The sequence below is a fragment of the Cordyceps javanica genome, chromosome 2, assembly GCF_051103115.1.
Source record: "Cordyceps javanica chromosome 2, complete sequence".
NCBI lineage: Eukaryota > Fungi > Ascomycota > Sordariomycetes > Hypocreales > Cordycipitaceae > Cordyceps > Cordyceps javanica.
In genome coordinates this window covers 2,397,203-2,410,182 of record NC_139296.1, presented here as the reverse complement: position 1 = coordinate 2,410,182, position 12,980 = coordinate 2,397,203, and the positions used below count along the sequence as shown (strand labels likewise).

The 12,980-nt window shown below is 55.1% G+C and overlaps 4 protein-coding genes across 4 annotated transcripts; all 4 read right to left on the bottom strand.

The window, feature by feature from the left end:
* Positions 1-489: 489 nt before the first annotated feature.
* Positions 490-2,142, bottom strand: V2A60_003220 (general substrate transporter; the record flags this gene model as incomplete). Its single annotated transcript, XM_083254559.1, has 2 exons — positions 490-1,864; positions 1,958-2,142. 2 exons carry the CDS (start codon positions 2,140-2,142, stop codon positions 490-492), a joined length of 1,560 nt encoding a protein of 519 aa, XP_083110685.1.
* Positions 2,143-5,891: 3,749 nt separating this feature from the next.
* V2A60_003219 (M3 family metallopeptidase) lies at positions 5,892-8,130 on the bottom strand (the record flags this gene model as incomplete). The annotated part of the gene is made up of 4 exons (XM_083254558.1): positions 5,892-6,081; positions 6,149-6,798; positions 6,883-7,669; positions 7,745-8,130. The coding sequence occupies 4 exons, from the start codon at positions 8,128-8,130 to the stop codon at positions 5,892-5,894; spliced, it is 2,013 nt and encodes a 670-aa protein (XP_083110684.1).
* Positions 8,131-8,809: 679 nt separating this feature from the next.
* V2A60_003218 (EXPERA domain-containing protein) lies at positions 8,810-9,609 on the bottom strand (the record flags this gene model as incomplete). Its single annotated transcript, XM_083254557.1, has 2 exons — positions 8,810-9,264; positions 9,381-9,609. The coding sequence occupies 2 exons, from the start codon at positions 9,607-9,609 to the stop codon at positions 8,810-8,812; spliced, it is 684 nt and encodes a 227-aa protein (XP_083110683.1).
* Positions 9,610-10,333: 724 nt separating this feature from the next.
* Positions 10,334-12,742, bottom strand: V2A60_003217 (chloride channel; the record flags this gene model as incomplete). Its single annotated transcript, XM_083254556.1, has 2 exons — positions 10,334-12,565; positions 12,686-12,742. The coding sequence occupies 2 exons, from the start codon at positions 12,740-12,742 to the stop codon at positions 10,334-10,336; spliced, it is 2,289 nt and encodes a 762-aa protein (XP_083110682.1).
* Positions 12,743-12,980: the final 238 nt, after the last annotated feature.

Here is a 12,980-nt window from a genome sequence, read left to right as displayed (position 1 = left end):
TCACAGAATTGCGCATCTAGTAGAGCAGCGATGCACAACGGACGTGATCTCTCCTTAGCATCGCAATAGGTGCGAAGCTGTCTTAGAAAACTGCCCAAGTAACACTAGAAGATGCCCAAGACGTGCTTTCTAGAGAGATACTCCGGGATTCATGAAATTCCAGTTCGCGCCGGGCTTGATGTGTAAAAACGGAAATGTTCATGTACAAACACGCTTCGTTTTCCTCAGATAGTGCAAAGTAGGAGCCCGTGCCGTGGGTACTTCAGTAGGATGCCTCTCTCTTATTCAGCGAGAGGGCAAGCAAGGGCGCATTGCTGAAAAAAAAGGGGGGAAAAGAAGAACAGCAAAACCCCCAAGAAACGCCTGAAAACTCTAGGGGGGGTTGAGATCTCACGATTAATATGCTCCCTGGGTCGGCATGATCACTATCCCTTCGAAGGGTACTGCGGTGCTGGAAACAAGTCATGAAAAATGATCAATAAGTTGGCACTATTCAAACTTATAAGAGCCCATTTTGCGAGGCGGGACATGTCTCTGGAACATGGCATCAATCTCGTCAAAGGTGCGATCTTTGAGCTCGGGAATGAGAAAGTAACTGCCGATAAAAGCGAAAAGACCTAATCCTCCAAATACGAAGCCCACCTTGCCCTTGAGATTGCCCTCGTCAGGGTTAATCATGTAAGGGATGGCAAAGTTGAACGCGGTCCCCATCACAGCCTGGGTCGCCGTTGCGAGGGCGATTGATTGGGCGCGAAGTGTGGTACTACTCGTCTCCGAGAGAATAGTGAAAGCCATGGCGCCGAGAGACAGGAAGTAGAAAAAGGCGTAAATGACAGTGAGTGCCGCCTGTGCCCACTTTGCTCCTCCTGTGGGAATCAGGTCCAGAATTCCAATCAGGAGCAGGATCGTGGTAAGGATTCCAATGCCACCCAAGAAAATCTTGCGACGGCCAAGGCTGTTGACCGTGAACCAGCTGACAATGTTGCCTGCTAGGCCACATGCAGTCACTCCAACACCCATATTGAAGCTAGAGGCTGTCGGCAGACCGGCGAGCTGGAAGAAGTAGCTGGAGAACCCGAGAACAAAAATGATACCAACAAAATGCTGACAGCAGAATATGTACATGCTGATAACGGAGCGGATCAAGTTGGTTCCTTTGAAACAGTCGACAAGTGTGCCAGACCTGGACCTAGCGGCTTCCTCTTCCGCGATTGTCGCCTCCAATGTTAGCAACTTGGCGTCTACATCAACCGCCGATCCAAAGAGGCGACATAGAGCCTTCTTGGCCTCTTCCCGCTTCCCCCGACGGGCGAGGTACCAAGGAGACTCGGGAGCGAACGGCAAGAAGGCGATGAAGAATGCTGGGAAGAAAAGTTGAATCGCAAAGGGTGCGCGATACGCCCAGCGCGAGGTCCACTCCCCAAAGCCGGCCACCGCTCCGTTCGCAATCAGCTGGCCGGACCCAAGACCAAATTGAACGCCGGCCGAAGCAATGCCGCGGAAAACTACAGGACTCAGTTCTGAGGACACCAGCGGCGCGAGCGTCAGATAGAATCCAAGACCAACACCGAGAATCAGCTTGGAAATGAGGAACGCAGCCCTGGTGGCGGAGAAAATCTGGCCGAGAATGCCACCAGTGGCAATGACAAGGCCGATGAATAGGGAGGGTCGACGGCCGATGCGGTCGGCTGCCCAAGCGCAAATGAAACCGCCAAAGAATTGGCCGACGCTGCTGATTGTGTTAAATGCGCTCTGCCAGTCGGCAGGGAGAATGTGTTTCTGGTCGCTAGCTCTGTAATAGCCGAAATCGCGGCGAAAAGATTCGACACCAATCATGGCGCCGTTGACCTGAGCATCAAAGCCCCTGCAACATGTTAGACTAACACGCTATCAAGCAGCCTCTACATCGCAGTGCAGGCGGCGAAGAAGAATGTCCAGGAAGAACAACATCACGTACCAGCCCACGCCGGCCATGGCCCAGTAAAATATCCACCAGACAAGGATGGGGTGAGCTTTCAAAACTTGCTTCACGGTAAGTTCATGCTCAGCCTTGTTGTCTTCGCGAAGGGCATCTTTCATCTGCAACACATCTTCGACGCCTGTGGCGTGCGCCTCGAGCGTGGCATGAAGCTTGTCATCCATCTCCGCCCGAACAAACGGTCCAACGTTTTGGCGGTGGGATGTGGTGACGTGCGCAGTGTGAGCGCCAGGGGGGCAAGGCCGTAGAAAGGCCAGCAGCCGCCTGTAAAAGTACGGGTGTCAGCGATAGGCGAGTTATGGATTCATTGCAAGGTCACCAAAGCAGGCTGGACGTCGACGCCTATTTATGATTGCCATACCGAAAGCTCTTCTCTAGCCACTACGTGAAAGGTCTCGAATCCATTTGGGGATAGCGGCCTCCATCCCGGCAGTTATTGGGCCAGGCGAGTAGGCTGGGCCTGTTCAGCCGAGCTATTCAAAACGAACCTGGGCCTCAAGACAGGGCGTAAAGAGAAGGCTGCTTCGGACCAGTCATTTGCGGAAAGGCACATCAGCTGCGACTTGAACAGGCCATAACTTGCGAAAAGCGCTGACTTGTTCAAGCAATAAAAGGCCCTTTCTCAATTCCGGGGGTAGGTACCTAAGTAACGGCGGCATTAGGGCGAGTTTCCCCGACAGCGCACTGACTATTTCGCTTGTGCCCAGGGACCCTGACTGGCATTTTCAGTGGAGTATGGAGAGATGCGACGATGGGGGCGTGAGCTCAAATGCACATGGCGATGAAGCTATCTAGGCGCGGTCGGGAACCTAGAATGAAGTGAGATGCCAGGAAATCAAAGGATATGATGTAACGGGGAAAGATGGTTGTTGTCGCCGTTTGCTGGCAGTGCGGTGGGCTGCGGTGTGTCTGCTTGGTAGTGAAACCTGCCAACTGTCAGGCTTGTAATAGGCCTCATCCGAACCCCGCCGTTTGAGCCAGCTTTTGTCCAATTCTACATTGTTGAACCTTGCCAAACCAACCCACTTTGCTACCGAATATTAACTCTTTCCGTCTCTCTCGACTGCACCTCTCGACCAGTTGCTCTGACTTGCCACCATAAGACTCTTTGTGAAATGGCCGACCGACGATGCTCGAGCCCACTGCCCGCACACCCGATTGATAACCCTTTGAGGCGTCTCGCGCCCCCCCGAAACACCTCGTTCGAATCGGCCAGACTACTCTGTGTGGCTTTTTTTTGCTGTCACAAGATGCGTGGGCTTACGCTCCGGCGCCGCCACGCGTACCTGCAGAGGCCTTAGTTAGTGGCCAAACCTGGGGTAACTTGGCTGCAAATCGGGGCCAAGAGAACCGTCCATTCCAGCTCCCCCACAGCTTGACGCCACAACTAATTTGTTCCAAATTATCAGTACACCAGCTCGTCTGAGAGTCCTTACTTCAACACCGAGACTCCCCGGAACGAGACTCGGATCCCGTCTTGCTTGTTCATCACACTCTACTGCCTAGTTGGGGACTGACAAAGGGATTGGCAATGCGTATCCTAGTCCGATATGGCTTCGCATGCAACAGCGCCTGTCCTACCCGCTGCAGCCTCATCTGGAACAGCCCTACATCAGGCCAATAATCTCCCAGCTTCTGTCTCCTCCCCACAGATTGGAACTCTGCCAGCTGATGCAGATACTGCCCCGTTGTCGCCGACAGATGATAAGGCTTTAGGCAGAAGACCCGGCAAGCGACCTGCCGCGCGTGGGACCGCCTTTTATCCTCGGAAAAGGGCAAATACGGCCTGTCAAGTCTGTCGCGCACGAAAAACCAAGTGTGACAACCTTAAGCCGAGTTGCTCTTATTGTCTGAATGTCGGTGCAACATGCATACAGTCGCCTGTGGATTTGTCGAGCTTTGACCCGGCGAGCCTCAAGATTTTGGATCGACTAGACGATCTAGAAAGACTTTTGCGCCAAACATCGCCTACCTCTACAGCCAGCAAGCCATCGTCCGTCGGCATCAAGCATGGATCAAGCCGGTCGGTTTACACCACCTGTGACGATCGAGCCCCCAATGCGTTGCAGTCTCCAAACATTAGTGGACGCGGGAGCCCTAAAATCCACAATCGACCAGAGGAAACTGGGAATGTCATTGAAGAAGATGGACCAGAGCTGGGTAGCATTGTGCCACTTCGTGTGGATCACATTCTTCAATGGCCCCTGTTCAATAAGCGCGGACGAAGTGAGCCTTTCTGCCGCCTTCCTCCCGATGCCATCTCTACACCGTCCGCAGCACCGTCTGCTCTGGCAGGGCTGGTTGATATGGAATCTCACCGACTGTATCGACTTTTGGACAATTTCTTCATTCACATTCACTGCAAGAATCCCATTCTCGACGAAGCTTCTACGCGCCGACTGGTTCGTAACGCTTTTCTGAATGGCATTGATTGGTCATCCGCTTCGTGCCTTGCCCTGATCATATGCGCTCTCGGTAGTGTTGCCACGCCATTTGGCAACAGTCATGAAACTAAGCCTGGCTCACAAGCATATCAAGACTCGCAAGTCTTTTTCCACGCCGCGCAGAAAAGAATTGGTATATTGCTCGTGAGCTCCGATGTTATTGGGCCACAATGCCTTTTTCTGTCCGGCGTCTACATGATGATGGTGTTTCAGCCAATTTACGGTTGGAGGAATTTTTCACAAGCACTGGCGGCCTGCCAACACTTTCCATTTCTTACTAGAGCGCAATACATGTCTGGAGATCCGGCTTTTTCTCCAAAATCGATGGAGATGGGCCATCAGGATACCCAGGAACAGGCCGTATACTGGTCGGCGTGGAAGTCGGAGCGGGAGCTTCGAAACGAATTAAGCTTACCAGACTTTGATATCGTTCACTCCGGAAGCACTCTCTACCCTCCTTTTTTCCCGGCACCACCAGTCCCGCCACCGGACTCTCCCGAGGGGCCTGATCCAGAAACGCAGCGAGCCAAGGACGCTTGGCTGTTCTATTTAGCAGATATTTCACTACGAAGACTGGCCAGTCGTCTCTGCAGCGAATTTGCCAAATTGCGCCGAGAAACATCATCCAACTCGGAATTTTTGGAGTTGTTAGGCGATATGATCACCGAATATGAGGGTCAAGCGCGAGAATGGTCTGATAGTCTTCCTGCAGAGCTCTCTATACAAAAGCCGGTGGCAGACGACGGCATCTCCCGGTCGGTTCTTCGGGGAAGATTGATCAATCTGTATGAAACGTTCTATTGGCCTTTCGTTATGGCCAGTCTGAGCGCCGCAGCAGCCCATGTTCCTGTGAACGGCTCAGTATCTAGTTTCTTGCGCACCGGCTTGGAGATGCATGTTCATCAAGTACATGTGAACGAGCCAGGATTCTTCCACCGACATCACGGATCTATGTTCATGATTAGAGCATGCACTAGAAGTGCGTTGATACTTGTTGCCGCAGCAAAATCCGGAATACCAATGCCTGCCAACTGGCAGCTGTCTGTATACAAAGTGGTGGGGATGCTTGCATATTGGGAAGATGAAGATCGCGACTTGGTACAATGGAGAATCACTTTGGAAAATGAAATGGTTTCAATTTTGGGCCGCTGATGCGATTCTTTCGCGCAAGTAACTGAGAGGCGCATGGCCTCGGGTAGACAGCCACTTGGTCTGTAAATATCATGCGCAGGCTTTTGAAATTCCACTTCATGGTTGTGAATAGATCTCTGTTCGTTGATGGTCTGTTGATCCAATGCGTTGGGGTTGGTCGAATGTTTGATCGCGGAGTCTCAAGGAGCGGCAGGCTAAGAACAGCCAAGTCACAGCTTGAGACCGAGCACCATAAGTAACGGCCAATATCACCCGGTCGCGATTTTAAAAGGCAAAGGGTGATATCAATTACTGGTCTGACTCGACTCTACACGGAACTAGCCCAGTAAGCTGTTGTAGAATGCATCGCTCGACGGCTCGCGCCCCAGGAAATCAATTAAGCTTTGATAGCCATCTTTGCTACCGCCACCCTCGAGTACACAGTGGCGGTAACGCTGAAAGCGCTCAGTGTCTTGAGGATTGTCTTGGAATTCGCTGTAGTATAGGTCTGCGGCGTACACCTTGGAGCTGAAAATTGCAAGTTAGCCAATGCTCACTCGTCGATCAGCAATCAACAGCACCCAGTTTGACTCACTAAAGATAGCCGTAGTAGCCAGCAGCATAATCGGTCATCATCAGGTGTGTAGTTGTGGCGTAGCCGTTGCCGTGCGTGTACTTTCCGTCAAACACCTCTTGTCCGTGGAGAAGACCGATATCTTTCCGCAACTTGTTCCACAGAACCGTGATGTCGACAGATGCCACCTCGTCGTCGCTGCAGAGCTGATGGATGGCAAGATCAAAAGTGGCCCGGTGAATTTGATCGAGATGAAACAGCGGCCCGAAGGTCAATCGGCCGTCTCTTGTCAGCGCTTCGATGAGGTCATCTGGGATCTGTGGGCTCGGCTGCGTTTTGCCTTCATTCTTCTCCCTCCACAGGGCGAGCATCTCCGGGCCGAGGTGCGAGTAGTGGCAGCTGAGGGACTTGAGCTGCGACGGCGTCCAGCACCAGTACTCGAGCATCTGGCTGGGAAGCTCGCCAAAGTCGACGGGGACGCCTTCTGGTCCGTGGAACTGGGAGTACTGCGTCTGGGACACCAAGTCATGGATGCCATGCCCCAACTCGTGAAGCAGCATTGTGACCTCGAAGTGGCTGAGTAGGCTTGGTTTGCGCGGCGTCGGCTTGGCGAAGCTGCAAAGGAGCGCGGTCGAAGGATAATGGCGTGTTCCATCCTTGCGGGTAAATCCCTAGCGGACAGTCAGATGACGGGAAAACGACTTGCGATTTGCAGTGGCTTGCCGCCGCCGCCGCCGCGGGTAGAGTTTACACACCGGCTGTAAACTGAAACACGACTCATGAGGATACTTGCTCTCACGACTAAGGAGGTCAAGATACAGGTAGCCGAGGAATCCACCGCCGCGGGTTGCATTATCATGAACGGCAAACATCTGTACGTCTGGGTGCCAGACATTGTTGTCAGTTGCCTTGACGTCATCGAACAGTATTCCAAACAGTTGGCCGAAAAGGTCCAGGACGGCTGCTATAGTGGTTTGCAAGGGAAAATACTCCCGAGTTTGTGGCCTGTCGACGGACAGGCGGGACTTGAGCAACCGTCCGTGGTAGTAATCATAGTCCCAATAAAAGAATTCGCCGCTATCATCGTCTTTGCTCTCGTCGTTCTTCTTGAGATCTTGCAACTCCTGCAGCGCTGATCGCCCATAGGGCATCATCTTGGATTGCAAATCCAATAAAAAGTCGCTGACACGCTCCGTTGTCTTGGCCATCCTTGACTGCAGCTGGAAAGCGGCATAGCTCTGAAAACCTAGCAGCTTTGCCATCTCGTACCGCAGTCGTACGGCTTCCTTGACGAGGGGTACATTGACTGCGCATCTGCCATCGCTGGCAAGGTACAGCCGCTTCCGCGTGTCGCCCTCGTCGGCCGACTGCAGAAAGTTCCTGTGCGTCGGATTCGACAGATCGAGCCGTAGCTTGCCGGTGCTGGGTTCGTGCTCAAGCTTCTCGATGCTGGACTGAGGGACCCCTTCCAGCTCCGCCAAGGTAAAGAATGCTTCATCGGTATAAGATCCCAGGTTCTTGCGGAACTCTGCATGAATCTTGCTGAGACGGCGTTAAATCTCCTTGAACCGCTCCCTAGAGGCGGTGTCTCGTATTGCAAAGCCAGACCGGGCAAACCTGTGATAAAAAGTGTCCAAAAACAGGGCAGACTCCTCGATGAGTTCCTCAGCCTTGCGGCGTACGGCGTCTACGAGCTTGAAAATATCCTCTCTCATCCAACACTCGGCATGGAAGTCATCAAAGAGAGTTTGCGCGCCCGCCGAAGCGGCACGAACGTCAACGTCATCGGAAACATGCCGATAGAAGCTAAGAACATTGGACTCGATGGTGAAATCGTTCTGCATGTGCGCAAGGGGGACCATGACGTTGGCGAAAGTTGCTTGCTCAGGTGCGACGTTTTGAACCAACTCATCTCGTTGGCACCTTGATACCCTCACCAGCCGCTCCGCACTGGCTGTGACGGAAGCCGGTGTGACGGAGAAGTCAATGCAGGGCTGGATCATGTTGTCATGCTAAGATGCAATTGACCGATCGTGCAGTGATGAAGTAGGGATCTAAACAGCTTAATTTATCCCGCTTTGTAATAATGACATGGGAATTGGCTTCAGCGATCGGATTGCTGGTATCCCCGCAGGGGTCGAGAAACCGCTGCCCAATAAGCAGCGAGAGGTGGGGAGCCGGAGCCTGGTCGGTTGTAACAGGCATACCCGTTATGACTATATAAGCCATAGTGTTGGATTCCTGAATAATGCTCGTAGTGAGATTATTGCCTAACCTTTTGCCAGTTTTGGCGTAGCGGTACAGGAACCGTTACATCGGTGGACCAGCTCAAGGGTAGCTGCGGAGGCGATCGAGGGGTGGAAATTTAGATTCAAGTAGGTAGGCTTACTGATCATAGTAGGTAGGTCTAGTGCCTGCTCCCGGCCATTCAAAGTGGTAAGTAGAATAGGTGACTTTTCTACTGGTATATGGCAAAGTAGCCACCCTGCACATCTAATGCGAATTCTTGTGAGAATGAGCAGTTATGCTAGTGATTGGTCAAGGTTGGCTGGGGAGTCACGCCCGCGCGATGTCGGCATGATGATTTTTGTATCGATGGCAAATTCTATAATTATTATTCTTTTTTTTTTTGCAAAAGGAAAAAATGTTTCCACTTCACTAGCTATATGTATCATGCATAACCTATCGCTTTTTGGCCTTCGCATTCAGCCTCTCGAGCTCGGCAAACGCGCCCGTGGTGGCCCTGACGCTCGAGAGCAGCAGGACGGACGGGATGACGATCCAGAAGGCGTTGAGGAGGACGTAGTAGCCGACAAAGTAGTAGGGCTCCGGGCGGGAGAACTCGAGGCCGCGGACGAAAAACTCGTAGGTGCAGGTGCCGTAGTACAAGAGGTCGCCGTAGAGCTGGCCGAGGGAGAGGACGGACTGGGCCGGGTGCCGCCAGGCGCTGCCGCGGACGACGCCGTACGCGCACAGGAAGGCGAGCGGGCCCCAGAGGAAGGCGGTGATGCTCTCCATGCAGGCCAGGAAGCTGTCGCGGGTGAGGTAGCGCGAGTCGGAGAGGGAGTACTCCTTCCACAGCTGGGAGAGGACGTGGGAGGAGGCGCCAATGTGATGCTCGTGGCGGGCATAGTGGCCTAGGCAAGGAGAAGGAATGTTGTTAGCGTCTGTTTTCTTTCTTCTTTTTTTCTTTCTTTTTTTTTTTTTTTGCTTCTTCATCTTTTGGCACAAGTAAAAATTACAAAAGACGCACCTTCCAAACCGAGGTGGATGACGCCGCAGAGGACAAACCACAGCGCCGTGGCCATCTCCCCCGCGGGGAGGGACGGGCGCACGCGGCGGATCAGAAAGAAGCACGGCACCAGGATGGACGCGAGGGTCGAAGTGAAGATGCCCAGGATCTGCACCGTCGACAGCGTGTTGGCGACGTAGCCGTCAATCACGACCTTGGGCGGGTAGTACGAGTGGTTGGCCGCCGCCATGACTTGCTGTCTGATGGTGTAAGTTGGCGAGCGGTGGGGTTGAATGGTGAGGCAGAAGAAAAAAGAGGGGGGGCCAAAATTGGTATTGTATTGTTACTGAGTCGAGAAGAGTAAACAAAAATACAATGGCAAAGAATGGCCGAATGGGAAAAAGAAACACCTGGCCCATCATATATGCAGAGCATTCCGAGTTGTTCGCATCGTGACCCCACATCTCATCCTTGACCCAGTCGGGAGCTTTTTTCCCTTGATAGATCCCGAACTGGAGATCGTATTCGCTCCGGTTAGCGAGTGGAGAAAAATTGAATGGGCTGATGTCCAGAGGCCCGGATCCGAGCCGGGATCTTGCATTACGGCTTGTGAGTGACCAGAAAATAAGACTGTGGGGCAGGTGCATCTGTCCAATACGCGTAAATGTCCGTTTGGACGTCTTTGAACGAGTAGTCTATTATTCTACAGCGTAGTAATTGGTCAATATCGATAGGAACAAGGCTGAGGCTGCAACAAGGGGGTACAAGTAGTTTACGACGGGACCGAGTCCGAGGCCGCGAACCCCACACCGTGAATCGGGGAATTTCCTCTCGGGGCCGAGGAGAGCGGCTCAGAACACCCCCCCCCCCCTCCCCCCTTGTACATGCAACAATGCAACAAGAACAATGCATGTGTCAACTTCCCACACACAATCCACACATTCCATGGTGCAGCCGCGCTCATGCTGACCGTTTCACTCTAAAGAATCCAGAAACCGTAACAAGTCTTTCCTGGTCACCAGCCCGACAAATCTGGACGAGCCCTCGGCGACAACCGCGACGTAGGCCACGCCCAGCTTGCTAAACAACTCCACGGCGTGCTCGACGGGCGCCTTGCCGGAGAGGCAGATCGGACTCGCATCGACCCACAAGGCGAGCTCTTCGGCGGCCAAGTCGACGACGCCGCCGCGTTCCGCCATGGCGTCCTTATCGACGGCGTCGACAATTGCGCGCAGATCCTGCCCCGAGACATAACCGCAGCAGATGCCGCCGTCATTTACCATGGCGAATCCAGGCTCCGGGATGCCACGGCGGGCGGCCTCCGCAAGCTTGCTGCGCAGATGAGACACGTCTGCCTGTCGCTCGGGTGTGACCCGCAGCGTCATCGGCCCATCCAGCTCGTGCGGCGGCAGAAGGGCCTCGACGCGAATTGGCAGCGTTGCCTCTTTGCGATTGCGATGCTGCTGCTGCTGCTGCTTCTGCTGATTTTGGAGCTTCTCAAGAGCCTGCTCGGCGTCGAGGAACGGGTGGCCGACCAGGTTCTGCGCGACGTCGTAGACGCCGTCGGCGCTGATGTAGTCGGCGACCCATTTGGCCGTCAAGATGGCGACCATGAAGGGCGGTATGTAGTTGACCTCGCCCGTCAGCTCGAACATGATGACGGCGAGGCTGACCGTCATGCGGCACACGCCGGCGAGAAAGGCGGCGGACCCGACCATGGCGAAGACGCCCGGGGACGAGACGCCGGGAACGAGCTGACCGACCATGCGGCCAAAGAGTGCTCCGGCGTCCAGGGCCGGGATGATGACGCCCGACGGCAGCTTGCAGCCAAAGGTGACGACGGTCAGGACCAGCTTGACGAGCGTGCCCGACGCCAGCCAGGCGTAAAAGGCACCGCCTCCGCCCTTGCCATCTCGCGCGCCGGCCTCGGCAGCGCAGATCCAGTCCTCTTGGTCCGCGCTGCAGTCGACGAGCAGCCGCTCCATGACCTTGTCTCCCGTCTCGCGCAGGAGCGGGTTGGGGTACTGCAGCAGCGCGGTGGCGAGGGCGACGACGCAGACCTCGAGCACGGGGCTCGCGCGGATGAGGGCGAGGCGGCGAAACGTGCGGGACCAGGCCGAGTTGGCGGCGCAAAAGACGCCGCCAAAGACGCCGCCGCAGACGCCGAGCAGGACAAAGACGGCGTAGTGGGCGGCGTCGTAGGCGACGTCGGCGTAGCGCGTCTCGAAGAGGACGAGCTTGCCGGTGCCGGTAGGGTTGAGCTCGCGGAGCACGGCGGCGGCCACGAGCGAGCAGAGAAAGGCGCGCCAGAGCACCCGCCGCGGAAAGTAGGTGCTGATCTCCTCGTAGCTGAAGAGGACGCCGCCGATCGGGGCGCCAAAGGCGACGGAGAGGCCGGCAGAGCAGGCGACGCTGAGCATCTCACGCAGGCGCATCGCGTTGCCGGCGCACTCGGGCAGGCACCGGGCCACCAGGTGGCCGATGCAGGTGGAGATGTGCACAAAGGGGCCCTCCTTGCCGAGGCACATGGCCGTGGCGACGGCGAAGACGGCGCCGACGGACTTGACGACCATGACCTTGAAGTCGAGCAGGTGCGGGATCTCAAAGCCGGAGAGCACCGACTTGATTTCGGGGATACCGCTGCCCGTGGCCATGTACATGGTCTTGACCACGACCGCCGGTGTCTCTTGCTCATCCGCGCCGCCCCGGTCCACCCCGTCAACCATCAGGTCGTGCCGTGTCGTCATGGACAGCGCCGAGGCAACGGCGCCAAACGCGACCGCGGTCGCGACATAGATCAAATACGCGTACGGGAAGCTGTCGGCCCAGGGCCTCCAGTGGCGGCACTCGCCCGCGTCGAGCGCGCAGCACGAGCGCTTGTTCAGCCAGAAGCCGCCGGCGCAGCGGCCGGCCTTCCAGTCCGACACGGTCTCGACGCTGACGTCGACGGCAAAGGCGACGAGCGCCGTGGCCACGCCGATGGCACACGCGGCTAGCCAGCTCCGCGCCGGGCGCCACCAGCGGCGGTAGGACGATGATGATGATGACGACGATGACGATGACGACGCCTCGGCGCGACTATCCTGGACGAGGGCGCGGAGCCAGTCTACTGTCCCATAGCCGCTGTACGGGGCGAGGGTGACGGGTGTTGCGGGTAGGTGTTGGTTTCGTCGCGAGGAGAATGACGGCAGTGTTGTTTCCGTATCCTAGGGCTCGGAAAGGGCAAACGGTCAGAACCATGGTGCCACCCGCAATGGCGAGGGGAATCTTGTCCCGGTCATGTTTGTTTCATGGAAGGGAAGGCATAGTTGGTAATGAGGTCATACCAGGAGAGGGGTGCCCTCGGACACGCGACGGCGGAGGTCCTCGTTTGTCGCCGCCATATGCAACTGGAGGAGAAGGCAGCCAAAAATGAAAAAAATAAATAAGACAGAAATGCAGGAATGTAGGGGTTTTTTAGGTCAATGATTGGAGGAGATACTTGTAGGGACATACATGGGTTGTATTCGCATATATATTTATATAGATCTATATTCTGTTGTCGCTTGCAACATGCCACCGCGGAGACGTTCAAACAAGACAGTCAGGTGCGAAGCTGTGCGCCATTGTCATCTGATTCCT